Source organism: Coregonus clupeaformis, chromosome 40 (genome assembly GCF_020615455.1).
Source record: "Coregonus clupeaformis isolate EN_2021a chromosome 40, ASM2061545v1, whole genome shotgun sequence".
Taxonomy (NCBI): Eukaryota; Metazoa; Chordata; class Actinopteri; order Salmoniformes; family Salmonidae; genus Coregonus; species Coregonus clupeaformis.
The window spans coordinates 21,498,951-21,526,808 of record NC_059231.1 but is presented as its reverse complement, the minus strand read 5'-3'; the positions used below and the strand labels follow the sequence as shown (position 1 = coordinate 21,526,808).

Here is a 27,858-nt window from a genome sequence, read left to right as displayed (position 1 = left end):
CCAAAGGGTAATGTTTGGGGTCATCTGATGCTCCGTTACTTTTAACAAGATACTATTTCCTCTCATATTCTGCTAGAAAGGATATTCCGTTAGCTTGTATGTTGCATACTACATACAGAGACTTCGGAAAGTATTCAGAACCCTTGACTTTTTCCATATTTTGTTACGTTACAGCCTTATTCTAAAATTGATTAAATAAATACAAATCTTCAGCAATCTACACAAAATACCCCATAATGACAAAGCGAAAACAGGTTTTATTAAAAATAAAAAACTGAAATACCTTATTTACATAGGTATTCAGACTCTGCTATGAGACTCGAAATTGAGCTCAGGTGCATCCTGTTTCCATTGACCATCCATGAGATGTTTTCAGCGGCAGGGACTGGGAGACTAGTCAGTATCGAGGCAAAGATGAATGGAGCAAAGTACAGAGAGATCATTGATGATGTAATCGCTGCCAAAGGTGCTTCAACAAAGTACTGAGTAAAAGGGCCTGAATACTTATGTAAATTTTATATCAGTTTATTTTTAATAAATTAGCAAAAATGTCTAACAACCAGTTTTTGCTTTGTCATTATGGGGTATTGTGTGTAGATTGATGAGGGAAAAAAATATTTAATCAATTTCAGAATAAGGCTGTAACGTAACAAAATGTGGAAAAAGTCAAGGGTTCTGAATCCTTTCTGAAGGCACTGTACATGTCAGTACCAATAGAGCACATACTGGCACTCAGACCACAGCGTAATGTTGAGCAAGAGTTTACCTCAGAAATGTTATTTGACATTGGACCTTCCATTTTAGAATGTGCTCTAGGCACCTGGTTTAGGTTGTTGGATGAAGAAATCATGTTTTACTCAGATTCAGCAGTGTATACAGTTTACCGCATTTCAACAAAGGTCTTCATCAGGGTTTAACAAGGGCCCATGTTCAAAAGGTACAACTGGCTATAGTGTGATTACAACCATTTTGAACCGCAGAATATTTTGGAGGTACATAAAGATACATGTCAACTATTTTTGTGTGTGGACTCATTTTATGGGGGTTAGCTGATTTTAAATGAACAAAGTACTTTCTTCAGTTCATTTATTCAGTTCAATAATGATGTCAATTAAGTCAAACTGTGAACAGAAGAGTGTTTTTAAATGGGTAAATTGTCGTGGAAATTCACCACTAAGGACTCATACTCAATTAATCCATTTTTATTATCACGGTTGGAGAGGTTCAAACTAAAATCAAGCTTGATAAAAACTCTGAAAAGGGCATTCCCTCTCAGTCCTTATATACTGCCACACAAGTCATATAAGCATGATTTACATTATTCATTATCAACGTTGGTTCCTGCATGTGACTGACGAGAAGTCTTCTCTCCAAGCTGAGACCTTGAAACTGAGATACTCCTTTTGGATCGCAGAACAATGTTCTGGGCATACTGTCAATTGGTCTGAGGAGGAGGTCACAGTCACCTGCACGAACCAAGATTGAGTGAGAGGAGATGCTGTGTACAATTCAATGCTATCTCTTCAGACAACAAAATGTTCCCTCACAGGTACAAAAATAAAGCCAAGGGTAATTACAAACATCCCAACGTACTAAAACCTAGCACGTCTGGTGCATTAACAAAGGCACTCAATAGATAATATAGGCACCGCACATGTTTACATAGGCACAGTATTCCGGATACTAGCTCATATCTCGCTTATGGTCTTATTCGGGATAAGCTGTTTACATGCACCTTTGATATCCAGCTCCCGAGTATCCCTGTGCCCATGGAATAAAAATAATATTTTCATTTGGGATAAATGAAATAGTAACTGAAATATGGACACTGACTGCAGGCCTATAACCGCTCATGTAGCGTAATATAATATTAACTCATGCAGAATTATCAATTTCTTGCAGTATAATAATACAAATGTACATTTTGTCTTGGGAACAGGATGTGGAGAAATATTTCTTTCAGCATCTCTTGAGAAAATGTGAATGCGCTGTTATGACACTTACGACAAACAGACAGCATTTCAAATACATTAAATATGCAATCGAAGACGAAGTAAAGTCTTATCGGAAACATGTTTTATCATTTTCTCAAACTGATGACATTTGGACATTTTGCACAGGACCAATCTTTCCACTGTTTTGGAGTTATTGCGTTTTCTCCCCGGTCCCTAAACAAAACAGACAACTATACCGGTGTTAAATACATTCATAATGCATTCATTCTATCGATTAAGACATTATTCTGGTGAGCACTACTTTATTTGGTCTTCTGGGGCAAAAAGGTATGACAGACCAGAAGCTGCATGTATCTAACTATAGTTCACAAACAAATGGCCTACCAAATCTCAGAAATTATAATATGGCCTACCAAATGTCAAAGATTATAAGCAGAAACTCATCTAAATTAGGAGTGAAAGTAGCCAGTAGACTATATGGTCCAGTACGGAGTATCAGCGAAATACATTATCATGGTGGAGTGAAATGCGCAGGTAGCCTACATTTTGAAGTGATTTGTTTGACAATCAGATGAAAACATCATCACACAACACCAATGATATGCGAAACTGAGCCTGTGCAAAACCATTTTTAAGCGTGCTTTCTAAAAGCTTTACTTCGTCATGATTAGGCATGCAAATTATTTATGAAAATGAAAAACCTTGACTGAGTGCTTAACCTAAATCAATGAATCAACTATCAATAAATACCAATTCAGTCAATCCACATGTCTATAAGAATAACAGCTCATCATCCTCCTCGAGCACCAACATCAGAACCACTTTGACAACCATTTCACAGCCATTCCTCCTACTTTGGGAATTATTCCTGGAAGGAACAAGGTAGCTGCAGTCCCAACAGTATCCAGAGCTGTGCTCATAAATGAGGGGGTTTTCTGTTCCTCTTCTGCCTTCGCACCCTTAAGGGCATCTATCTCTCTTTGCATTTGGTGTGCTCGGTCATCAAACCCTTGCTGGAGAAGGTCGTTCTGCTCCTGAAATTACAAGGTTTGTTTTTACACATCACAGACAGTGTCACTAAAACAAAACAAATATACACATTTAATCTTACCCCTACAGTTACTGTAGTTTTAAAGTGTACTTTTCAATGTTTGTGTTTTTTTTATTCCTACCCTGAGTCTGGCCTGCAGAACTCTATCATGCTCTGCTATGGCATTTCTACTGTCTCTCTTCATCCTCTCCATCAGCTGGTTCACATTCTCCTCATATGTCCTCTGCTGGTCCACTCTCAACTTCTCCTGGACTTCCAGCTGCTCTTCCATGGCGCGATTCTCCCGTTCAGATGCTTCCCTTTTCGCTTTCTCCGCTGCAGAGAAAGATAGACAGAGTATGTGTGTGAGAGAGAGAGAGAGAAATATCAAAGAGAGCGAGAGGTAAGCCTCCATTTGGTGGTCATTAGAATGTTGTTGCCAGGTCATGGTGTGCATTTTCATGGTGACTGTATATCACCTTCTGCTCTCTGCTCAGCTTCACTGAGGGACTGGTCTGCTGACAGGATGGCCTGACCAATGCTGGCCTTCCTTTCCAAGTACTCCTTCAGTACCTCTTCAGCCTGGAACCACCACACATAATGTTTAACTTTCAACATCACATCAGTGCATTCATACCTCCTTTGAACAGCATCCACAAAACATGATAATTGCATACTGTCCTAAAATAGCTGAAGCATCACCTCCCCAACATACCTTCACTCCCCTGCCTCCCTCAGATCTGTATTCGCTGGTGGCCAGTTTCAGATCATTGCAGTACTTTTTGTATCCTCCAGAGGTCATGTAGGAGCCATCCCTTATTTGCTCCTCTAGAGGGGCAAAGATGCATTCAATTTTGGACTTGCATGCCTTCTGGGACTCCTTGTAGTTCCTCTCACAGATCTTCTCGTACTCCTCCTGAAGCACTTTCTACAGAAAGGATAAGGCTGGTTCAGAATGTACCAGAACAAACCAGAATGTCTTGGTTCAGTTGAGGTAATAAACGGTGAGAAATCTGTCGATGTGCCCTTGAGCAAGGCACTTAACCCCAATTGTTTCTGTAAGTCGCTCTGGATAAGTCCGTCTGCTGAATGACTAAAATGTACATGTAAGTGTAGCATGAAGGGATAGCTCACCCAAATGACAAATTATCCTCCTCTTGTTAAATACATGCATCACTGAATTGACTTGACTCATTGAATTGAATTGACTCATTGAATATAGAATCTACACTCCCATACCATGAGCTCCAACTGGTACTTCTGGTCCTCGTCTTTAAAGGAGCTGTTGATGAATATGGCCACAGCCTCCTTCTCCATGACAGCATGCACTTCAGACAGCTCCTCTTGGGTCTCTGTGGGGTAGGCCACCCAGTCAGCCATGCCCCTCTGGTAGTGGGCCCTGGCCCTCTCGATGGCACTGGAGTTCTCAATCTGGGCCAGCGCCAACACAGCGTTGTCCAGGCAGGGGATCTGCCCACTCCGGATGGCAGACACATAAGTCTCTGCCAGGTTCCCCAGCACTGCAGGAGAGGGGCAGGGAATCAGCATATCTGGTAGTTGTGGTACTAATGGTGGTAGTGCTGTAGTGGTCCTTGTATAGATGTAATGTAAGTATTAGAATTAGTAGTAATTTAAGTACTAATGGTGTTGGTAGTTGTACTGGTCATGGTGGTAGTAGTAGTAGTAGTAGTAGTAGTAAAAATAGAGGAAATGGTTATACTAGCAGCAGTAGTGTAGTTATATTAGTGTAGTTGTTATCCTGGCTGTGTGGTGCCAATATAACAACCTCTCCCTCAACATGATCAAGACAAAGGAGATGATTGTGGACTACAGGAAGAAAAAAAAGAGGACTGAGCACGTTGAGGGAGAGGTTGTGGAACAGGTTGAGAGCTTCAAGTTGCTTCGTGTCCACATCACCAACAAACTATCATGGTCCAAACACACCAAGACAGCCGTGAAGAGGGCACGACAAAGCCTATTCCCCCTCAGGAGACTGAAAAGATTTGGCATGGGTCCTCAGATCCTCAAAAAGTTCTACAGCTGCACCATTGAGAGCATCCTGACTGGTTGCATCACTGCTTGGTACGGCAACTGCTCGGCCTCCGACCGCAAGGCACTACAGAGGGTAGTGCGTACAGCCCAGTACATCACTGGGGTCAAGCTTCCTGCCATCCAGGACCTCTATACCAGGTGGTGTCAGAGGAAGGCCCTAAAAATTGTCAAAGACTCCAGACACCCTAGTCATAGACTGTTCTCTCTGCTACCGCACGGCAAGCGGTACCGGAGCGCCAAGTCTAGGTCCAAAAGGCTTCTTAACAGCTTCTACCTCCAAGCCATAAGACTCCTGAACAGCTAATCACGGCTACCCGGACTATTTGCATTGTCCCCCCACCCCACCCCCTTTCACGCTGCTGCTACTCTCTGTTTAATATCTATGCATAGTCAATTTAACTCTACTCACATGTACATATTACCTCAATTACCTCAACTAACCTGTGCCCCCGCACATTGACTGTACCGGTACCCCCTGATGTAGCTCAGTTGGTAGAGCATGGCGTTTGCAACACCAGGGTTGTGGGTTAGATTCCCACGGGGGGCCAGTATGAAAAACATAATGTAGGCACTAATTAACTGTAAGTCGCTCTGGATAAGAGCATCTGCTAAATGACTAAAATGTAAATGTAAATGTATAGCCTCCCTACTGTTATTTTATTTTACTGCTGCTCTTATTTTTTACTTAACACTTATTTTTCTTAAAACTGCATTGTTGGTTAAGGGCTTGTAAGAATTTCACTGTAAGGTCTACACCTGTTGTATTTGCCGCGTGTGACAAATAAAAAATTGGATTTGATTATTAAAAATCATTACCTACTTTCATAAGTGCTTTCCATCCTCAATATCAGTGTTTTAATACTCACGTCTGCCAGTAACTTTCAGGCCCTGTTTCAGGGTCTTGGTCTTGGCCTCCTTGAAGACATGGTCACAGAACTCCTTGGCTTGCTCCACAAAGGAGGGCTCCAGGTCAGCATCGGTCAGCTCCTCCATACGTCTCATTTTGTCTCTGCTGGCTGGCCTCTCAAACACAAAGCACCAGCGAGGAGAGAAATAGTTCCGCAGGCAGCTACGAGGCAGGTTGTATGTCTGATCTTTCTTACTATGACCTTTGTCAATTAAAGGAAAAGTACATCAATCAACAAATAAAATATGATTAACCATCACATTTTTTGTGGAAGAAATGCATTTAATATTTATTTATATCAAACGTGTCTTTTATAAAGGCATTGTCAACCTTGGTAAATTCAATCTAACCATGGTTTAGATTAAGAGATTAAGTTAGCTGCGCTAGCTGGTGTTCCCTTCACCTGTTTTCAGTTTAAGAGCGTTCTCCAGGTACTCATTGGCTGTGATGGGTATTCCATCAACCTCCAGGGTCAGGGTGAAATCTCTGACTGTCCACACAAAGGAAGGAAAGTAACGCAGGTACTCTGAAGATTCCTCCCCGTCTCGCTGGTTGGACTTCACCTTGATGTGCTCTGTCAGTTCTGTCACATAGCTGAAAAGGGTGGTGTTGAGGACTAAATGAAACCAGATATACTAACATACAGTATAGTGCTGAGCAATTAGCGCTTTTTGAGGTCGGTTCGGATGTTGAGGAGGAAATGAACCTAGACATACAACACTACACAGTAAACTGGTGTCTGGTTCAAAGAGTACGATAGAGTTCCTCGAACCAAATTAGACTACATCAATCTATATTTCTTTATAGGCCTGCTGAAGGATACTGTAGTTTCTCCAGGGCGTTGTTGTCGATGGTTCCCAGGCTGTTGTACACCAGAGTACTGCTGAGCAGGACAGCCAGGGAAAAGATCCAGTTGTCATTCTTCTCATCACCCTGCAGACACAACAGAAGGAACACATTGGTACTCTGTTCATACTAGAGTGGATTGGAATAAAGTCAGTAACGAAATGTCTACTCCATATGCCGTTTTATGGGCTCCCTACCTAAATAAAGGTCAAAGCTAGAATTCTTAATTGAAACATTAACAAAGCTTACAACCTGCCTCAGTTTTGGAGAAATGTAACCACTCAACTTCATAGACTGAGCTATGGATGCAATAACTCACCATCCATGATATCATAATTGTATTTTTTTAAATGATGTTTATTTACATTTACAAACATTGAAGTAAAACAAGCTTATATGTTGGGTTCTGATGGGGTACGACAGTTGAACTAAGCTCATGGGGCCTCATATATAAGTTATGTTCTTCAGAATCAATGGGTATATATCATTAATTTATAAGTCAGACATTATATACAGTTTACATTTTTAGTCATTTAGCAGACGCTCTTATCCAGAGCAATTAGGGTTAAGTGCCTTGCTCAAGGGCACATCGACAAATTTTTCACCTAGTCGGCTCGGGGATTAGAACCAGCGACCTTTCGGTTACTGGCACAACGCAACGCAATGCTCTTAACCACTAAGCTACCTGCCGAAGACATCAGCCATCAGTACTAGACACAGTCCACTGAGATAACATGGGACTTTACCCATAGCAATGCTATCTGTCATCTAAACAATCTGAGCCATAAAAGGTTTTTGACAGAGAGTGAACTTTGACCTCCCACCTTCTCCACATCCCCCAGCCCCTCTGTATCCAGCAGCACCAGGGTGTGGTCTCCTTTTTCAGGATGAGGCACACACCACATCCAGATGCCCTTAGTTTTGGACTGGATGGTGGCTCCAAGGGCAAAACCTTGAGGACAGAGGATAAAAACTGTTCTTAGGACATTAAAATAAGGAATCTGTAAAGAGGCAGCTGGATGTAAAGTGTTTACTCAAGGCAGCTGGTTTTCAGATTAACCTTTTTGTCTAGTTATACTGTATATCATACTGACAGACTGAAAGTGAAACTAGCAGCAAGTGCAATACGCCACCATTTATCTACAGAACCCACCTTGAACAAATGGGGTCGGAACAAAATGTTTTTTTGATGTTTGCTCTGCTGTTAGGGTGTAATGTATTTAAATAAATACATTACACCCTAATCTATGGATTTCACATGACTGGGAATACAGATATGCATCTGTTGGACACAGATACCTTAAAACAAAAAAAAAGTAGGGGCGTGGATCAGAAAACTAGTCAGTATCTGGTGTGACCATCATTTGCCTCATGCAGCGCAACACATCTCCTTCGCATAGAGTTGATCAGGCTGTTGATTGTGGCCTGTGGAATGTTGTCCCACTCCTCTTCAATGGCTCTGCGAAGTTGCTGGATATATTTTATTTGATTTCACCTTTATTTAACTAGGCAAGTCAGTTAAGAACAAATTCTTATTTACAATGACAGCCTACACCGGCCAAACCCGGACGACGCTGGGCCAATTGTGCGCTGCCCTATGGGACTCCCAATCACGGCCGGTTGTGATACAGCCTGGAATCGAACCAGGGGGTCTGTAGTGACGCCTCAAGCACTGAGATGCAGTGCCTTAGACCGCTGCGCCACTCGGGAGGGAACTGGAACACGCCGTCGTACACGTCGATCCGGAGCATCCCAAAAATGCTCAATGAGCGACATGTCTGGTGAGTATGCAGAAGAACTGGGACATTTTCAGCTTCCAGGAATTGTGTACAGATTATTGCGACATGGGGCTGTGCATTATCATGCTGACACTAGGTGATGGCGGCGGATGAATGGCGCAACAATGGGCCTCAGTATCTCGTCATGGTATCTCTGTGCATTCAAATTGCCATTGATAAAATGCAATTGTGTTGGTTGTCAGTAGCTTATGCCTGCCCATACCATAACCCCACCGCCACCATGTGGCACTCTGTTCACAACGTTGACATCATCAAACCGCTCGCCCACACGACACCATCTGCCTGATAAAGTTGAAACCGTGATTCATCTGTGAAGTGCACACTTCTCCAGCACGCCGGTGGCATTGTGTAGTGTGACAAAACTGCACATTTTAGTGTGGCCTTTTATTGTCCCCAGCACAAGGTGCACCTGTGTAATGATCATATGGTTGAATCAGCTTCTTGATATGCCACACCTGTCAGGTGGATGGATTATCTTGGCAAAAGAGGAATGCTAACTAACAGGGATGTAAGCAAATTTGTGCACAGCATTTCAGAGAAATAAGCTTTTTGTGCGTATGGAACATTTCTGGTATATTTTATTTAGGCTCATGAAACATGGGACCAACACTTTACATGTTGTGTTTATATTTTGGGGGGAACTTTGGTCGGACCATAGATTAAAAAATGCTTAGTGGATGTGCTCACCTTTCCTCTCCCCAGCCAGCTTGTTCATGAGGTAGGACTTGCCGGTGCGGTACAGCCCGACCACCGCCACCACTACCACATGCTGGTCAATCTGGTCCAGGATGTCCAGTGCACTGCGGACCACACGCAGCTTCCCATCACTGTCGTTCTCAATCAGACATACTGGTTCCTTCATGGATACTGTCTGGCCTGCCATGATGATGTCCTATAGAAACACTGGCAAAGAAACACATAAGAACTTTTGGTTAAGTAGGGCACTGTGTGTGTGTATCATAAGTCCCTCAACTTTGTTATTGCAATTAAATGTAAAGTGATTTAAGTGCCACAGGGGCTGGTGATATGACGTGAATCAAGGCTTATCATAACAGATTGGGTTGACAGTGACACAAAATAATTAAATTAATCTTAAAAATATACATATTTTAAATTGTTTCTCGGTTTCTTTCCACACGAGACTAGCCTAACGTTATATCACATTTTCTAGTTTACAAGAAACGGATACAATGTTGATCCATGAATTGTCTAAACATCAGACTGTTACCATGGTTAATCCATGGATAATCATTCCGACCGAAGTCGCCCTAAAAAAGGCGCAATAGTATTTTACCGGTTGTACATGCCGTTGGTCCTTTTGGCGGTAGGAGGTGGAGATAGGGTATCCATACACTTAGGTTTACCCGACTTTGAGGCGCCAGTTGGTTGTGTCACTTGTATTTTCAATCTCTTCACGCATTGCGGGGCGGACGGGTTTAGGGTCACTAAATATTGTGTGGCTTAAGGGCGGGTGTGTTGCGGCCGGGTTGAATAAAGAGACAATACCTTTAAAAAATCCATAAATGTTTAATTATTGTGCAATTTATATTAGGCTACATTTAAGTTTTTCTTTCATTATTTTAGGCTATCTGGTATTAGTGCATAAGCCTAAACTTTAGGGTTTAACTGTACGTGTGCCAAATAGCCTACACAGCCAATCGCCAAATAATGCTTTTTGGAACGGGCAGAAAAAGTTAACGTCAATACAAGAAGGCAAAAAGGACATGTTCAAAGTTTAATTCAATAAGACAAAAGCTGCGAAAGGAGACTTGAAAATAAAGAGATGGGAGGGACAGAAAGATAATGTTTGGAAAATATTTGGTGAAGTGGTAAAAGAGGATGATAGCAGTGCCGGCTATGCAGTTGCGATTTTAGCATGTAAATCTTGGTGGGGCAAACTCAAAGATTTTTTTTAGATGCATGCCAGCAAAGTGCCAACCGGTGCCCACAAACTGTTAGGGCCTACATAAAGCTTTCTTTTCAGCACCATGGAGTGAATCCTTACCGCTGCTACATCTGGCTATCAGCGGAGCCTAGTCTGGCAGCGAAACAGTTCATTCAGCCTCATTTTAAAAAAACAAGGTTAAATCATGACGTTAGTGATCTTCTGGTCGTAGCTCTAGAAAGAGGCCCGAGTTCCCGACTTGGATTCCGAGTTAGATCACTGTTAGAAACTTATTTTCCCAGTCTAAACTTGTTTATTTCTGAGTTCCCAGTTGTCTTGAACTCACTGAAGTCTGAGATTTCCAGTTTCGAGTTTCCAGAGGTTTTGAACGCGGCAGAAGTCATGCTGGATTAACAGCATGGCCAATGTATTCAACCTTTTTTGGCCCATGGTGTGTTGCGAGTGAATGTTTATCCTTTTAAACTTGGAAAAGAGACCCTTAAACCCAGACTTGGACCACACACCCTCTCCACTGGATAGCAGGCTAGGGATTGCTTTGCAAAGCTTGCAGTCAGCCACTGATTCCTTCCAAACCACTCATTGTTGAATTTGCGATTTCCAACCTGCCGTTTTACAGGCTACTACCCAATTCTGCTATTTTGTGTGTTGTTTCACATTGTTTGTATCTTATTTTGTACATAATGTTGTTGCTACCGTCTCCCTATGGCCAAAAAGAGTTTCTGGATATCAGAACAGCGATTACTCACCTCGAACTGGATGAAGATATTTTCTTTAATGAGTCGGACGCGAAGGATATAGCGTTGCTCCCAGAGAATGCCTAAATCCCCGTCATTCGCATGAAGAAAATATGGAAATACACTACCGTTCAAAAGTTTGGGGTCACTTAGAAATGTCCTTGTTTTCGAAAGAAAAGCAATTTTTTGGTCCATTAAAATAACATCAAATTGAACAGAAATACAGTGTAGACATTGTTAATGTTGTAAATGGCTATTGTAGCTGGAAAGCTGATTTTTAATGGAATATCTACATAGGCGTACAGAGGCCCATTATCAGCAACCATCAGTCCTGTGTTCCAATGGCACGTTGTGTTTGCTAATCCAAGTTGATCATTTTAAAAGGCTAATTGATCTTTAGAAAACCCTTTTGCAATTATGTTAGCACAGCTGAAAACTGTTGTGCTGATTAAAGAAGCAATACAACTGGCCTTCTTGAGACTAGTTGAGTATCTGGAGCATCAGCAATTGTGGGTTAGATTACAGAATCAAAATGGCCAGAAACAAAGAACTTTCTTCTGAAACTCGTCAGTCTATTCTTGTTCTGAGAAATGAAGGCTATTCCATGCGAGAAATTGCCAAGAAATTGAAGATCTTGTACAACGCTGTGTACTACTCCCTTCACAGAACAGTGCAAACTGGCTCTAACCAGAATAGAAAGAGGAGTGGGAGGCACCGGTGCACAACTGAGCAAGAGGACAAATACATTAGAGTGTCCTCAACTGGCAGCTTCATTAAATAGTACCCGCAAAACACCAGTCTCAACGTCAACAGTGAAGAGGCGACTCCGGGATGCTGACCTTCTAGGCAGAGTTGCAAAGAAAAAGCCATATCTCAGACTGGCCAATAAAAACAAAATATTAAGATTGGCAAAAGAACACAGACACTGGACAGAGGAAGATTGGAAAAAAGTGTTACGGACAGACTAATCGAAGTTTGAGGTGTTCAGATCACAAAGAATAACATTTGTGAGACGCAGATCAAATGAAAAGATGCTGGAGGAGTGCTTGATGCCATCTGTCAAGCATGGTGGAGGCATTGTGATGGTCTGGGGGTGCTTTGGTGGTGGTAAAGTGGGAGATTTGTACAGAGTAAAAGGGATCTTGAAGAAGGAAGGCTATCACTCCATTTCCCAACGCCATGCCATACCCTGTGTACGGCGCTTGATTGGAGCCAATTTCCTCCTACAACAGGACAATGACCCAAAGCACAGCTCCAAACCATGCAAGAACTATTTAGGGAAGAAGCAGTCAGCGGGTATTCTGTCTATAATGGAGTGGCCAGCACAGTCACCGGATCTCAACCCTATTGAGCTGTTGTGGGAGCAGCTTGACCATATGGTACGTAAGAAGTGCCCATCAAGCCAATCCAACTTGTGGGAGGTGCTTCAGGAAGCATGGGGTGAAATCTCTTCAGATTACCTCAACAAATTGACAACAAGAATGCCAAAGGTCTGCAAGGCTGTTATTGCTGCAAATGTAGGATTCTTTGACGAATGCTAAGTTTGAAGGACACAATTATTATTTATATTAAAAATCTTTATTTCTAACCTAATGCATTTTGCTATATTTCCTATTCAAACTAATTTCATGAATGTTTTCATGGAAAACAAGGACATTTCTAAGTGACCACAAACTTTTGAATGGTAGTGTACATGGGGCGGAGATTAGGTTGCCTTGTGAGAATTCGTTGGCAAGTGGGTAACCCGCCTCTACCATCTATTCTATTAGCCAACGCGCAATCACTGGAGAATAAACTGGATGAGCTCCATTCGAGACGATCCTACCAACGGGACATTAAAAACGATAATATCGTATGTTTCACCGAGTCGTGGCTGAACGACAACACAGATAATTTACAGTTGGCTGGGTTTTCTTTGCATCGGCAGGACAGAACAGCTACGTCCGGTAATACGAAGGGTGGAGGTGTGTGTCTATTTGTCAATAACAGCTGGTGCGCGATGTCTAATATTAAGATAGTCTCGAGGTATTGCTCGCCTGAAGTAGAGTACCCCGTGATAAGCTGTAGACCACATTAGCTTGAATTTTCGAGCTCTCCCAGTAGATTTTGTGATGACATAGTGTCCCCATGCGTGACAGAACACTGAGCCAATCACGGCACAACTAGAGAACATTACCAACCCCTACCATCTGAATTTTCCGCTAGCTGGCCCACCACCACAGAAAGCACTGAGCTAGGTTGAAACACCTGCATTTTGGAGCTGCCTTACTCAAGAAAGCAAAAAAGAGACCATGTTTGCATGTGCTGTATTAAATAACTCTATAATTTTTTTAAAACATTATTTGCAAACTGATATGTGACACGTCATAATGCCAAAATAACATGCAAAACAGGCATATATACATATATATATATATATACAGTTGAAGTCGGAAGTTTACATATACTTAGGTTGGAGTCAATAAAATTTGTTTTTCAACCACTCCACAAGTTTCTCGTTAACAAACTATAGTTTTGGCAAGTCGGTTAGGACATCTACTTTGTGCATGACACAAGTAATTTTTCCAACAATTGTTTACAGACAGATTATTTCACTTATAATTCACTGTATCACAATTCCAGTGGGTCAGAAGTTTACATACACTCAGTTAACTGTGCCTTTAACGGCTTGTAAAATTCCAGAAAATGATGTCATGGCTTTAGAAGCTTCTGATAGACTAATTGACATCATTTGAGTCAATTAGAGGTGTACCTGTGGATGTATTTCAAGGCCTACCTTCAAACTCAGTGCCTCTTTGCTTGATATCATGAGAAAATCAAAAGAAATCAGCCGACCTCAAAAAAAAAATGGTAGACCTCCACAAGTCGGGTTCATCCTTGGGAGCAATTTCCAAACGCCTGAAGGTACCACGTCATCTGTATGAACAATAGTACGCAAGTATAAACACCATGGGACCATGCAGCCGCCATACCGCTCAGGAAGGAGACACGTTCTGTCTCCTAGAGATTAATGTACTTTGGTGCAAATCAATCCCAGAACAACAGCAAAGGACCTTGTGAAGATGATGGAGGAAACAGGTACAAAAGTATCTATATCCACAGTAAAACAAGTTCTATATCGACATAACCTGAAAGTCCGCTGAGCAAGGAAGAAGCCACTGCTCCAAAACCGCCATAAAAAAGCCAGACTACGGTTTGCAACTGCACATGGGGACAAAGATTGTACTTTTTGGAGAAATGTCCTCTGGTCTGATGAAACAAAAATAGAACTGTTTGGCCATAATGACCATCGTTATGTTTGGAGGAAAAAGGGGCAGGCTTGCAAGCCGAAGAACACCATCCCAACCGTGAAGCACGGTGAGGAAGGAAAATGATGTGGATATATTGAAGCAACATCTCAAGACATCAGTCAGGAAGTTAAAGCTTAGTCGCAAATGGGTTTTCCAAATGGACAATGACCCCAAGCATACTTCCAAAGTTGTGGCAAAATGGCTTAAGGACAACAAAGTCAAGGTATTGGAGTGGCCATCACAAAGCCCTGACCTCAATCCTATAGAAAATATGTGGGAAGACCTGAAAAAGCGTGTGCGAGCAAGGAGGCCAACAAACCTGACTCAGTTACACCAGCTCTGTCAGGAGGAATGGGCCAAACTTCACCCAACTTATTGTGGGAAGCTTGTGGAAGGCTACCCGAAACGATTGACCCAAGTTAAACAATTTAAAGGCAATGCTACAAAATACTAATTGAGTGTATGTAAACTTCTGACCCACTGGGAATGTGATGAAAGAAATAAAAGCTGAAATAAATCACTCTCTACTATTATTCTGACATTTCACATTCTTAAAATAAAGTGGTGATCCTAAGTGACCTAAGACAATAGGAATATTTACTAGGATTAAATGTCAGGAATTGTGAAAAACTGAGTTTAAAATGTATTTGTCTAAGGTGTATGTAAACTTCCGACTTCAACTGTATACAGTACCAGTCAAAAGTTTGGACACACCTACTAATTCAAGGGTTTTTCTTTATTTTTACTATTTTCTTCATTGTAGAATAATAGTGAAGACATCAAAACTATGAAATAACACATATGTAGTAACCAAAAAAGTGTTAAACAAATCAAAATATATTTGAGATTCTTCAAATAACCACCCTTTTGCCTTGATGACAGCTTTGCACACTCTTGGCATTCTCTCAACCAGCTTCACCTGGAATGCTTTTCCAACAGTCTTGAAGGAGTTCCCACATATGCTGAGCACTTGTTGGCTGCTTTTCCTTCACTCTGCTATCCGACTCATCCCAAACCATCTCAATTGGGTTGAGGTCGGGGGATTTAGGCCTGATTTACACAATCCCCTCTGAACAGTTGATGTTGAGATGTGTCTGTGACTTGAACTCTGTGAAGCTTTTATTTGGGCTGCAATTTCTGAGGCTGGTAACTCTAATGAACTTATCCTCTGCAGCACAGGTAACTCTGGGTCTTCCATTCCTGTGGCGGTCCTCATGAGAGCCAGTTTCATCATAGCGCTTGATGGTTTTTGCGATTGCACTTGAAGAAACGTTCAAAGTTCTTGACATTTTCCGTTTTGACCTTCATGTCTTAAAGTAATGATGGGCTGTCGTTTCTCTTTGCTTATTTGAGCTGTTCTTGCCATAATATGGACTTGGTCTTTTACCAAATACGGCTTTCTTCTGTATAACTTGCCACAACACAACTGATTGGCTCAAACTCATTAAGAAGGAAATAAATTCCAGAAATTAACTTTTAAGAAGGCCCACCTGTTAATTGAAATGCATTCCAGGTGACTACCTCATGAAGTTGGTTGAGAGAATGCCAAGAGTGTGCAAAGCTGTCATCAAGGCAAAGGGTGGCTATTTGAAAAATCTCAAATAGAAAATATATTTTGATTTGTTTAACACTTTTTGGGTTACTACATGATTCCATATGTGGTATTTCATAGTTGTGATGTCTTCACTTTTATTCTACAATGTAGAAAATAGTAAAAATAAAGAAAAACCCTTGAATGACTAGGTGTGTCCAAAACGTTTGACTGGTAGTGTATATACATATATTTTTGTTTGTTTCCTAAACAGGTGGGGCTGAAAACAGGTGCCCCACCTGCGCATGAAGCACACCAACTCAACAGTAGCCGAATGTAACCGAAGGTAGACATTTACATTTTAGTCATTTAGCAGACGCTCTTATCCAGAGCGACTTACAGTTTAGTGAATACATATTTATTTTTTATTTATTTTTTATACTGGCCCCCCGTGGGAATCGAACCCACAACCCTGGCGTTGCAAACGCCATGCTCTATCAACTGAGCTACATCCCTGGCGGCCATTCCCTCCCCTACCCTGGACGAGGCTCGGCCATATTGTACAAGTTTTTGTCATGTGCGAATTGCATCAGTATTGAAAATAAAAACAGATATCAACCATGTAGGCCTACAGACCAGCGTACTGAAATCAGGCTAATAAAACGTCCCTGTGGATATTCTCTCAGATTACCTCCTACATAAGGACAAAACCAGCAGACAACAGGTAAAGTACGTTCAAATGAAGTTAATTCAACAGTCTGACTTGTGATGGAACTGTTCACAAAAAGTGAGCCTACATGAGAGTGACGAGAGAGGAGTCTTCCATTGCCGGATTCGTAGAGGCTACCCCATGAATAGCTCTGAATGTGCTTGCACGCAGACGCGTGGTTATCCAATCAATTACTTAAACGCAAATGTTTTGTTGTAAAAAATATTATTTCACCAGCCTACAGTACAACATGCACATCAATACGTATGTATCATATAGTAAAAAAGCTCAAATTCAGCCGTGCAAGAGAGTTTAGGCTTACCTCCGCAACGCTGTACAGTGCGGTTGTTGTTCAGTCTGTGGTCTGCGTTGGAAGGCAAAACAGATCCGCGATAATATTGAAACTGAAAGTGTTTCTCTTATGTTTAAAATTGAGCTTCCGGGAAAGCACGACGTTTATTACAAACAGTCCCTGCTCTGCTGCAGTGATCCGTTATCTGACCTATGCCGCATTCAAGTGCTGGTAGGTACTAGGAACTCAGAAATGTTCGACTTACAAACGGGTTGAACGCGGAATATGTATAACCAACACGTATGGTTTGTTCAAGTGCTGGTAGGTACTAGGAACTCAGAAATGTTCGACTTACTAACGTGTTGAACGCGGAATATGTATAACCAACACGTATAACTACAACCAGTTAGCAAGTCGAACATTTCCGAGTTTCCTAGTTCCAACTAGCACTTGAACGCAGCACTATTCCTAACTAGAACAATAGCCCGATAATTGCCTCAATAACGCCATTCACACAATTTAACATTTTGTTGATTCATTAAAAAGTCGGATATGTCAGTTCCATCCCTTATTTGACTGGTGAAAATAAGTGAAGAAAAATAATATTAGTGGCAACTTTCACTTTCTGTATCTGCAGCCAAATGGGTGCCACTAGTTACCACAGCCACAAAGTCCTAATCCTCGCCTATTTTTTATAATTTCACTTCTTAAAATGTGATTTTAAACCTAACCTTAACCACACTGCTAACATTATGCCTAAACCTAAATTAAGACCAAAAGGCACATTTTTGTCTTCATGAAATTGTATGATTATAGACTATTTAGACTTTGTGGCTGTGGTAACTAGTGGAAACCCCCTTAAATAGATACTCTAAAGTGCGGCGTCCGTTTTGTCATTTTACAGTTGGTTTGAAGCGGGCTTTTGGAGAAGTCGTTTATGTGAGTAGGCTACGATCGACGAATGCTTTTCCATAGCAGGAAACAATTAAATGTTTGAAGACGAATTTCGTAATGAAATTGAAGCTGACGATTGGACAATATTTTTACTTCATTAACAATATTTTCTATGCATATGGCCAGGCTGTTTAATTGTGCAGACCTTCTTAATAATATTTTTTACATAGGACTACTGCATAGGCTAGGCTATATTCACATTGTGAGCTTAATTTATAGAAGGAATCGATAATTATATCAATCATTCACCTGAACTATATTTAATTAATCATTTTATTATAGATTGAATATTTCTGGGAGCTGTAGGGTAATCATCCTGTGAAGCCACTTGACCATGGATTCCCCAATGTGCCTGGTCGAAAACGCCGACGGCGAGCTTCATGTAGTTCCTGGGGCCATCAAGTACCTGATGGGACTGAACCAGCAAGTCGTAGTGGTGGCAGTGGTAGGGCTGTACCGCACTGGCAAGTCCTACCTCATGAACAAGCTGGCTGGAAAGAGAAAAGGTGAGACAGAGAGACTGACTGATGCTGAGAGACATATCTGAATTCATAAACTGGTTTGGGCGTCATCTGTGCCTCAATATTCAATTCCCAATTCATTGAAAATATGTTTTGCATCAGTGCATTTGTTTAAAAATAAAAAATGTATTCAATTTTGTTCTTTTTAAAATGGTCTTTGAAATGTTGATTTAGGTTTTGCCCTGGGAGCCACCATCCAATCCAAGACTAAGGGAATCTGGATGTGGTGTGTGCCTCATCCTGAAAAAAGAGATCACACCCTAGTGCTGCTGGATACAGAGGGGCTGGGAGACGTGGAGAAGGTAAGAGGTCAAAGTTCAGTCTCTTTACAATCCACATTAATAATCCAGCACAGTGAACACATTTCTAAACACACATACACTACATGACCAGAGTATGTGGACACCTGCTCGTCGAACATCTCATTCCAAAATCATGGGCATTAATATGGAGTTGGTCCCCCTTTGCTGCTTTAACAGCTTCCACTCTTCTGGGAAGGCTTTCCACTAGATGTTGGAACATTGCTGCGGTGACTTGCTTCTATTCAGCCACAAGAGCATTAGTGAGGTCGGGCACTGATGTTGGGCGATTAGGCCTGGCTCGCAGTCAGCGTTCCAATTCATTCCAAAGGTGTGTGATGGAGTTGAGGTCAGGGCTCTGTGCAGGCCAGTCAAGTTCTTCCACACCTATCTCGACAAACCATTTCTGTATGGACCTCGCTTTGTGCACGGGGGCATTGTCATGCTGAAACAGGAAAGGGCCTTCCCCAAACTGTTGCCACAAAGTTGGAAGCACAGAATCGTCTAGAATGTAATTGTATTCTGTAACGTTAAGATTTCCCTTCACTGGAATTAAGGGGCCTAGCCCACACCATGAAAAACAGCCCCAGACCATTATTCCTCCTCCACCAAACTTTCCAGTTGGCACTATGCATTCGGGCAGGTAGCGTTCTCCTGGCATCCGCCAAACCCAGATTCGTCTGTCGGACTGCCAGATTCATCACTCCAGAGAATGCATTTCCACTGCTCCAGAGTCCAATGGCGGCGAGCTTTAAACCACTTCAGCCAACGCTTGGCATTGCGCATGTTGATCTTAGGCTTGTGTGCGACTGCTTGGCCATTGAAACCCATTTCATGAACCTCCCGATGAACAGTGCTTGTGCTGTCATTACTTCCAGAGGTAGTTTGGAACTCTGTAGTGAGTGTTGCAACTGAGGACAGGCAATTTTTATGCGCTATGCGCTTCAGCACGCGGTGGTCCCGTTCTGTGAGCTTGTGTGGCCTACCATTGCGCGGCTGAACCGTTGTGTTGTTGCTCCTAGACGTTTCCACTTCATAATAACAACACTTACAGTTCACCTGAGCAGCTCTAGCAGGGCAGAAATTTGGAAGTCCCTCTCATATTGAAAGTGAAAGTGCTGTATGTTTGTATATTTATTTGACGCTGAGCAATATGTCCTTATAGACCCAAAGCAATACATTGTGTTACTGACAGCGTTAATTACGTGTTTGCAGAATGTTGGAACACACTGTACTTTGTTGGATCCATTCCCTTAGGGGTCACTCAGTGCATGTGGACACAGTCCATTCAAAAAGAAACGGAAACTTCTTTGCTATAACTGTTGTACAGCAAGTCCTTGTACAACTGTAGCAGGCAATGCTGACACACATTGTTTTGTTTAGACCTTTTGTAGCTTTCATCAGTCAATCCTCAACCGGCCCTATAGATATGTGAGTGAGCTAACAGAGCGGATCAAGGTGAATTCTTCCAGTGCAGCTTCATCCTCTCACAATGAGGAGGAAGGAGGGGACACCCAGTTTGTGCAGTTCTTTCCTCATTTTGTGTGGGCAATCAGAGATTTCACTCTACTACTCGAGATCGATGGCAGAAACGTCACCGAAGATGGGTATCTGGAGCATTCCCTGGAACTCAGAAAAGGTGATATTAGCACTAGCCACCACCCCAATGATCAACTGTGCACAATGTCTCTCCATAGAATAGTGCACCATGAACAGTTATACAGTTGGAATAAACATTATCTCACAAAGAACATAGGGGTTGAAAAACAAGATGATTGATATTGGCTCTGACTGTGTCTAAATGACCTATTATTAAATAATTCCTATGAAAATGTATTGTCGGATTACACTCATAATCAAACAGACTAATAAAGTTAATGACATTATTTTATCCGGTTTGTTTATTGGTCATAAAGTATTCTACATTATGTTAATTGAAGCATATCTCTTGATATGCTTGTCTGTTAATGATTGTGTTTTTGGATGGTGAACTTTAAGGGCCTGCCTCCCAGCCACAGATTAGGCCTCCCAGACGAGATTCTCCATTGAACACACTTTTTTGTCCAGCCCAGGATAAGGCCTAATCTGTATCTGGGAAACCAGCCCTAAAAATTTTGTAATGTCTACTATAATGGTGAATGCTGACTATCATTCAGGTGGGGGTAGAAAGAACCTGATGTACAACCTCCCACGAGAGTGCATCCGGAACTACTTCCCCTCGCGCAAGTGCTTTGTATTCCCCACCCCTACAACTCCTGCCAACATGCCCCGCCTGGATTCCATGGATGAGGTTGACCTCTGTGGAAGCTTCCGAACGGTTGCAGATACTTTCTGCCGTTTCATTTCCCAGGAGAGCTGTACAAAAACTGTGAAAGGGGGCCACAAAGTTACCGGAAGAAGTAAGTCAAATATCTGCAGATTCTGCACAGATGCATTGAATGTAGCCTATGTTATTGTCCCACCAAATGTATACACTTATATTTTTCTTCCCGCCCCTAACTGATTGCAGTGCTTGGCCACTTGGTTAACACCTATGTGGAGACCATAGCCAAAGGCCCTGTGCCCTGTCTGGAGAATGCGGTGCTGGCCATGGCTCAAATTGAGAACCAGGCTGCTGTGGATGAGGGCCTGGCGGTGTACCAGAGGGGCATGGAGGTGGTAAAGGCCTTATTCCCAGTGGACATGGGTCAGATTTCAACTCATCACCTCCGCTCAGACCACCAGGCCATACAGGCGTTCATGAACCGATCTTTCAAAGACAAAAATTGGGATTTCTTGAAAGCGTTAGCGGTAAGCGTCATCATTTGAGATCTGTGCCTGGGACAAACACTGACTTAGTTCTTAACTCTGTCAAGGACCACTTTTTACAAGTGCTTCCCTAAACAAGTCTCAACTCTTACAGGTGGCCATTGCAAAGCACTACGCTGACCTTCTCCTCCAGAACGAGGATGCCTCAGAGAAGAAGTGTGCGGCCCTTCTGGAGAAACGGTCTACTCCGATGGCCCAGAAGATTAAGGAGGGGATTTACGCCACACCTGGAGGATATGAGCTTTACTGCAATCACTATGACAACATGGTGGCACAGTACCGGGCTGAGCCCGAAAAAGGAGTTAGGGTAAGAGCTTCGAACTGAATCCTTGCTAGGGCTGAAACATACATCAAAAAATCCATATTGAACACTGGAGCTGTTCTCATCTTTCAGGCCGATCCACTCAGTTTCAATGTCGTAGATGACTTGCTGTTCTTTCTATCAACCTCTAATGTTACTGTTATGTTATGATTTACAGTAGCTTCCATCATGTATTTTTAGGCATTCTACAACATCATACCAGAAACATCAAACAATGATAAACATGTAGCCTTTGGGGGTGTTTTCTGCAGACTGGGGATATTCTGGAGCAATTCCTGAAGGAGAAGAGTCTAGAGAAGAGTTCCATTCTGCAAGCTGACAAAAAACTGACCGAAAATGAGAAAAAGATCCACAGTAAGTCCAAAATATAGCATGGGATGTTATTTTCTGGTTGAATTCAGGTTTTTGGTTGGAGTGACTTCTCACAATAAATTGGTGATAATCTTGCACATGCACTAAGTCAACATAGATCTGGGATGTTTGAAAGAGTACGTATGCGGGCTAAAGTTTAACCTAAAACTTATGGCCTACTCCAGAACTTGGAAAAGATCAGGGGCTGTCTGTTGCCTCCATATGAGAGAGAACATGAGTAGTCTAGAAGCTAGAGTATTTTCCTACCTCAACTCTTCCTTTGCACCTTGCAGAGGAGAAGGAGAGATCAGCTGTGCTGGAGCAGGAGAAGAAGGCTGCTGAAGAGAAACGGGCGGAGATGGATTTACCATGACTGGGAATACAGATATGCATCTGTTGGTCACAGATACCTTAAAAAAAAGGTAGGGGCATGGATCAGAAAACCAGTCAGTATCTTGTGTGACCACCATTTGCCTGATGCAGCCTTACACATCTCCTTTGCATAGAGTTGATCAGGCCGTTGAGTGTGGCCTGTGGAATGTTGTCCCACTCCTCTTCAATGGCTGTGCGAAGTTGCTGTATATTGGCGGGAACTGGAAAAAGCTGTCGTACACGTCGATCCAGAGCATCCCAAACATGCTCAATGGGTGACATGTCTGGTGAGTGGGACCACCATTTGCCTGATGCAGCCTTACACATCTCCTTTGCATAGAGTTGATCAGGCCGTTGAGTGTGGCCTGTGGAATGTTGTCCCACTCCTCTTCAATGGCTGTGCGAAGTTGCTGTATATTGGCGGGAACTGGAACAAGCTGTCGTACACGTCGATCCAGAGCATCCCAAACATGCTCAATGGGTGACATGTCTGGTGAGTACGCAGGCCATGGAAGAACAGGGACATTTTCAGCTTCCAAGAAATGTGTACAGATCCTTGCGACATGGGGTCGTGCATTATCATGCTGAAACATGAGGTGATGGCGGCGGATTAATGGCACGAAAATGGTCCTCAGGATCTCGTAACAGTATCTCTGTGCATTCAAATTGTCAGTAGCTTATGCCGGACCATACCATAACCCCACCGCCACCATGGGGCACTCTGTTCACAACGTTGACATCAGCAAACTGCTCGCCGACACGACACCATACATGCTGTCTCCCTGTACAGTTGAAACTGGGATTCATCCGTGAAGAGCACACTTCTCCAGCGTGCCAGTGGCCATCGAAGGTGAACATTTGCTCACTGAAGAAGGTTACGACGCCAAACTGCAGTCAGGTCAAGACCCTGTTGAGGGAGACGAGCACGCAGATGAGCTTCCCTGAGACAGTTTGTGAATAAATTATTCTGTTGTGCAAACCCACAGTTTCATCAGCTGTCCGGGTGGCTGGTCTTAGACGATCCCGCAGGTGAAGAAGCCAGATGTGGAGATCCTAGGCTGGTATGGTTACACGTGGTCTGCAGTGTTGAGGCCAATTAGACGTACTGCCAAATTCTCTAAAACGACGTTTGAGGCGGCTTATGGTAGAGAAATTAACATTTAGTTACAGTGGGGAGAACAAGTATTTGATACACTGCCGATTTTGCAGGTTTTCCTACTTACAAAGCATGTAGAGGTCTGTCATTTTTATCATAGGTACACTTCAACTGTGAGAGACGGAATTTAAAACAAAAATCCAGAAAATCACATTGTATGATTTTTAAGTAATTAATTTGCATTTTATTGCATGACATAAGTATTTGATCACCTACCAACCAGTAAGAATTCCAGCTCTCACAGACCTGTTAGTTTTTCTTTAAGAAGCCCTCCTGTTCTCCACTCATTACCTGTATTAACTGCACCTGTTTGAACTCATTACCTGTATAAAAGACACCTGTCCACACACTCAATCAAACAGACTCCAACCTCTCCACAATGGCCAAGACCAGAGAGCTGTGTAAGGACACCAGGGATAAAATTGTAGACCTGCACAAGGCTGCAGTGGTCTAAGGCACTGCATCGCAGTGCTAGCTGTGCCACTAGAGATCCTGGTTCGAATCCAGGCTCTGTCGTAGCCGGCCGCGACCGGGAGACCCATGTGGCGGCGCACAATTGGCCAGCGTCGCAGGGTGGGGAGGGAATGGCCGGCAGGGATGTAGCTAGTTGATAGAGCATGGCGTTTGACGCCAGGGTTGTGGGTTCGATAAAATAATGTATGCGCTAACTGTAAGTCGCTCTGGATAAGAGCGTCTGCTAAATGACTAAAATGTAAAATGTAAATGTAAGGCTGGGATGTGCTACAGGACAATAGAAAAGCAGCTTGGTGAGAAGGCAACACGTGTTGGCGCAATTATTAGAAAATGGAAGAAGTTCAAGATGACGGTCAATCACCCTCGGTCTGGGGCTCCATGCAAGATCTCACCTCGTGGGGCATCAATGATCATGAGGAAGGTGAGGGATCAGCCCAGAACTACACGGCAGGACCTGGTCAATGACCTGAAGAGAGCTGGGACCACAGTCTCAAAGAAAACCATTAGTAACACATTACGCCGTCATGGATAAAAATCCTGCAGCGCACGCAAGGTCCCCCTGCTCAAGCCAGCGCATGTCCAGGCCTTCTGAAGTTTGCCAATTACCACCTGGATGATCCAGAGGAGGAATGGGAGAAGGTCATGTGATCTGATGAGACAAAAATATAGCTTTTTGGTGTAAACTCCACTCGCCGTGTTTGGAGGAAGAAGAAGGATGAGTACAACCCCAAGAACACAATCCCAACCTTGAAGCATGGAGTTAGAAACATCATTCTTTGGGGATGCTTTTCTGTAAAGGGGACAGGACGACTGCACCGTATTGAGGGGAGGATGGATGGGGCCATGTATCGCGAGATCTTGGCCAACAACCTCCTTCCCTCAGTAAGAGCATTGAAGATGGGTCGTGGCTGGTCTTCCAGCATGACAACGACCTGAAACACACAGCCAGGGCAATTAAGGAGTGGCTCCGTAAGAAGCATCTCAAGGTCCTGGAGTGGCCTAGCCAGTCTCCAGATCTGAACCCAATAGAAAATCTTTGGAGGGAGCTGAAAGTCCGTATTGTCCATTGACAGCCCCGAAACCTGAAGGATCTGGAGAAGGTCTGTATGGAGGAGTGGGCCAAAATCCCTGCTGCAGTGTGTGCAAACCTGGTCAAGACCTACAGGAAACGTATGATCTCTGTAATTGCAAACAAAGGTTTATGTACCAAATATTAAGTTCTGCTTTTCTGATGTATCAAATACTTATGTCATGCAATAAAATGCAAATTAATTACTTAAAAATCATACAATGTGATTTTCTGGATTTTTGTTTTAGATTCCGTCTCTCACAGTTGAAGTTTACCTATGATAAAAATTACAGACCTCTACATACTTTGTAAGTAGGAAAACCTGCAAAATCGAAAGTGTATCAAATACTTGTTCTCCCCACTGTATCTGGCTACAGCTCTGGTGGACATTCCTGCAGTCAGCATGCCAATTGCACGCTCCCTCAAAACTTGAGACATCTGTGGCATTGTGTTGTGTGACAAAACTGCACATTTTAGAGTGGCCTTTTATTGTCCCCTGCACAAGGTGCATCTCTGTAATGATCAGGCTGTTTAATCAGCTTCTTGATATGCCACACCTGTCAGGTGGATGGACTATCTTGGCAAAGAAGAAATGCTCACTAACAGGGAAGTAAACAAATTTGTGCACACAATTTGAGAGAAATAAGCTTTTTGTGCGTGTGGAAAATTTCTGGGATCTTTTAATTCAGCTCATGAAATATGGGACCAACACTTTACATGTTGCGTTCATATTTTTGATCAGTATACTATTTATGTCTTATATTCTTTGAGAACGTTGTCTATTGAAGCAAAATATAATTCATATGGATATTATTTCATTTGAAAACATAACCAATCTCTGAAGTTGTATATAAAATGCATATGAGTTTATATATAAATACATTGTTTTGAATTCACTTTGAATCTGTTAGTGTTTATGTAAGTAGTAGTAGTCTGTTACTGACTCGCATCTGGAAAACCCCATTTATGCCTTCGTTGCCTGACGCTTATCTTTTTGTTATTTTTGTTATTTATTTTATTGAATATTAAAACATACAATCTACCTGCAGTGAAGCCACTCAACATTTACATTACATTCAGTCATCTAAAAGACTCCCATCCACAGCGACCCACAAAATCAACCAGGGTCAACGCCCTGCCCAAGGGCACGTCGACAGATCTCCCACCAAGTCAAAATGGGGACCCGAACCAGCGACCTATCGGCCACCGGCCCAAGCTCCCAACCGCCAGGCCAACAACCCTCCAAGATCCCCCGACAGCTGCCCCTCAACCATCCAAGACGCCCCCCCCCCCCAAAAAAACCTCTCCCTCCAACCCACCAGAGAGCGATAGATAGCAAGCTCCATGAGCAGGAAAAGCTGATGGCTAAGGGCTTCACAGAGAAAGAGGCAGCCAAGAAGGAGGAGATACAGAGCCTGAGAGAGAAGGAGGAGGCCAAGCGCGAGGAGAAGGAAGGGCAGTCTTGTAACTTCAGAGCCATAGCACAGGGTGTCATAGAGAGTGTCAGCAATGGCTTAGGTCACTACTTTAACTATAGGAAAGCCTGTGAGAAACGCAAAGCAGTTGTGATAAAGGAGCGAGTCAGATCCACTCTCAAACTCAAATCAGGTAATGTTGGCAGTATCCCTGATATGGAGCGCATGACACTCAAGCAAGACAAGACGACCACGCCCAAACTCAAAATGGGAGCAGTTAGCAACTCTAAAGACAATAAAACTCTGCCCAAAGTCAACACAGGTACAACTGGCAAAAGCCCTGGCTCAGAGTTCTAAAGGATGCGCCAGAGAATGGTCAATGGTCCAGATCAGCAGCCACACCTTTCTCCAGTCTCATCATTAACCAGAAGAGCCCAGTAAACTACTAGGAAATAGTGCAACAGAAACACTGCTGTGCAACAATGGTACAATGGGGCCAAACCAGCTGTCACTTCACAGAAGTCAGTTCCTCAGTTTATAACCATTAATTTCTCATTCTGATAACCTTTAAATATTATTAAATGTTATTATAGATCAGTCTTAGAATTGGAGAGTTAAGATGTGTGCTTTCTTTTGTTCTTGGATGTAGGGTAAAATAAATGAGCTTGCTGAACTTGTCTAGAGGTCAAATGTGTTCTATATTACACGTAAGGCTAGAATGGAACTGCTCATATTCAACGCGCTTTTCACTTAAGGGTTGACCATTATCATCTTTTGAGATTGTTGTTTGAATAAACCTTGCTTCATCTCTATTCGATAACTTTTCATATTTTCTCTGATAGTGAAAATGGATAAAGCTAAGCTTGTTTTAATAGAGATATTGATCAATGGGGAGAACTGATGAGCTGAACACCCCCAGCTGAATCTCTACATGGAAACATAAGCACAGGCATTCACATGAAAAAGAGACACATCCTGTTTTTCAGTCACCTTATATCAATTTAATCAAATACAAACAAGAGTACATCAGCAGCAGGACAACAAGAGGAACTGTAAATATGTAATG

General features: G+C 42.6%; 3 protein-coding genes across 3 annotated transcripts; 2 read left to right on the top strand and 1 right to left on the bottom strand.

The window, feature by feature from the left end:
• Window positions 1–1,187: 1,187 nt before the first annotated feature.
• LOC121571744 (guanylate-binding protein 1-like) lies at window positions 1,188–17,292 on the bottom strand. The gene is made up of 11 exons (XM_041883400.2): window positions 17,082–17,292; window positions 9,277–9,492; window positions 7,615–7,742; window positions 6,768–6,877; window positions 6,348–6,538; window positions 5,904–6,146; window positions 4,225–4,505; window positions 3,701–3,913; window positions 3,465–3,567; window positions 3,128–3,321; window positions 1,188–2,989 (listed from the first exon to the last, which is right to left on the bottom strand). The coding sequence occupies exons 2-11, from the start codon at window positions 9,470–9,472 to the stop codon at window positions 2,768–2,770; spliced, it is 1,881 nt and encodes a 626-aa protein (XP_041739334.2). The 5' UTR covers window positions 9,473–9,492; window positions 17,082–17,292; the 3' UTR covers window positions 1,188–2,767.
• Window positions 17,293–18,339: 1,047 nt separating this feature from the next.
• On the top strand, window positions 18,340–18,959 carry LOC121571745 (guanylate-binding protein 3-like). Its single transcript, XM_041883401.2, has 2 exons — window positions 18,340–18,511; window positions 18,701–18,959. Exons 1-2 carry the CDS (start codon window positions 18,340–18,342, stop codon window positions 18,913–18,915), a joined length of 387 nt encoding a protein of 128 aa, XP_041739335.2. The 3' UTR covers window positions 18,916–18,959.
• Window positions 18,960–20,041: 1,082 nt separating this feature from the next.
• On the top strand, window positions 20,042–27,604 carry LOC121572537 (guanylate-binding protein 1-like). Its single transcript, XM_045212030.1, has 8 exons — window positions 20,042–20,056; window positions 20,209–20,464; window positions 20,982–21,224; window positions 21,335–21,615; window positions 21,728–21,940; window positions 22,207–22,309; window positions 22,600–22,673; window positions 26,676–27,604. The coding sequence occupies exons 1-8, from the start codon at window positions 20,042–20,044 to the stop codon at window positions 27,147–27,149; spliced, it is 1,659 nt and encodes a 552-aa protein (XP_045067965.1). The 3' UTR covers window positions 27,150–27,604.
• Window positions 27,605–27,858: the final 254 nt, after the last annotated feature.

What these genes read in the sequence shown, in the direction of transcription:
- LOC121571744 (XM_041883400.2), bottom strand. Translation starts at nt 9,472, where the DNA reads ATGGCAGGCCAGACAGTATCCATGAAGGAACCAGTATGTCTGATTGAG. An exon ending in GGCTGGGGGATGTGGAGAAG is followed by an intron (nt 6,878 to 7,614) that starts GTGGGAGGTCAA and finishes TTGTGTCTGCAG; the next exon opens with GGTGATGAGAAGAATGACAA. An exon ending in AGGGAGGCAGGGGAGTGAAG is followed by an intron (nt 3,568 to 3,700) that starts GTATGTTGGGGA and finishes TGGTGGTTCCAG; the next exon opens with GCTGAAGAGGTACTGAAGGA.
- LOC121572537 (XM_045212030.1), top strand. An exon ending in CCACAAAGTTACCGGAAGAA is followed by an intron (nt 21,225 to 21,334) that starts GTAAGTCAAATA and finishes AACTGATTGCAG; the next exon opens with TGCTTGGCCACTTGGTTAAC. An exon ending in AGCCCGAAAAAGGAGTTAGG is followed by an intron (nt 21,941 to 22,206) that starts GTAAGAGCTTCG and finishes TGTTTTCTGCAG; the next exon opens with ACTGGGGATATTCTGGAGCA.
- LOC121571745 (XM_041883401.2), top strand. Translation starts at nt 18,340, where the DNA reads ATGGATTCCCCAATGTGCCTGGTCGAAAACGCCGACGGCGAGCTTCAT. An exon ending in GCTGGCTGGAAAGAGAAAAG is followed by an intron (nt 18,512 to 18,700) that starts GTGAGACAGAGA and finishes ATGTTGATTTAG; the next exon opens with GTTTTGCCCTGGGAGCCACC.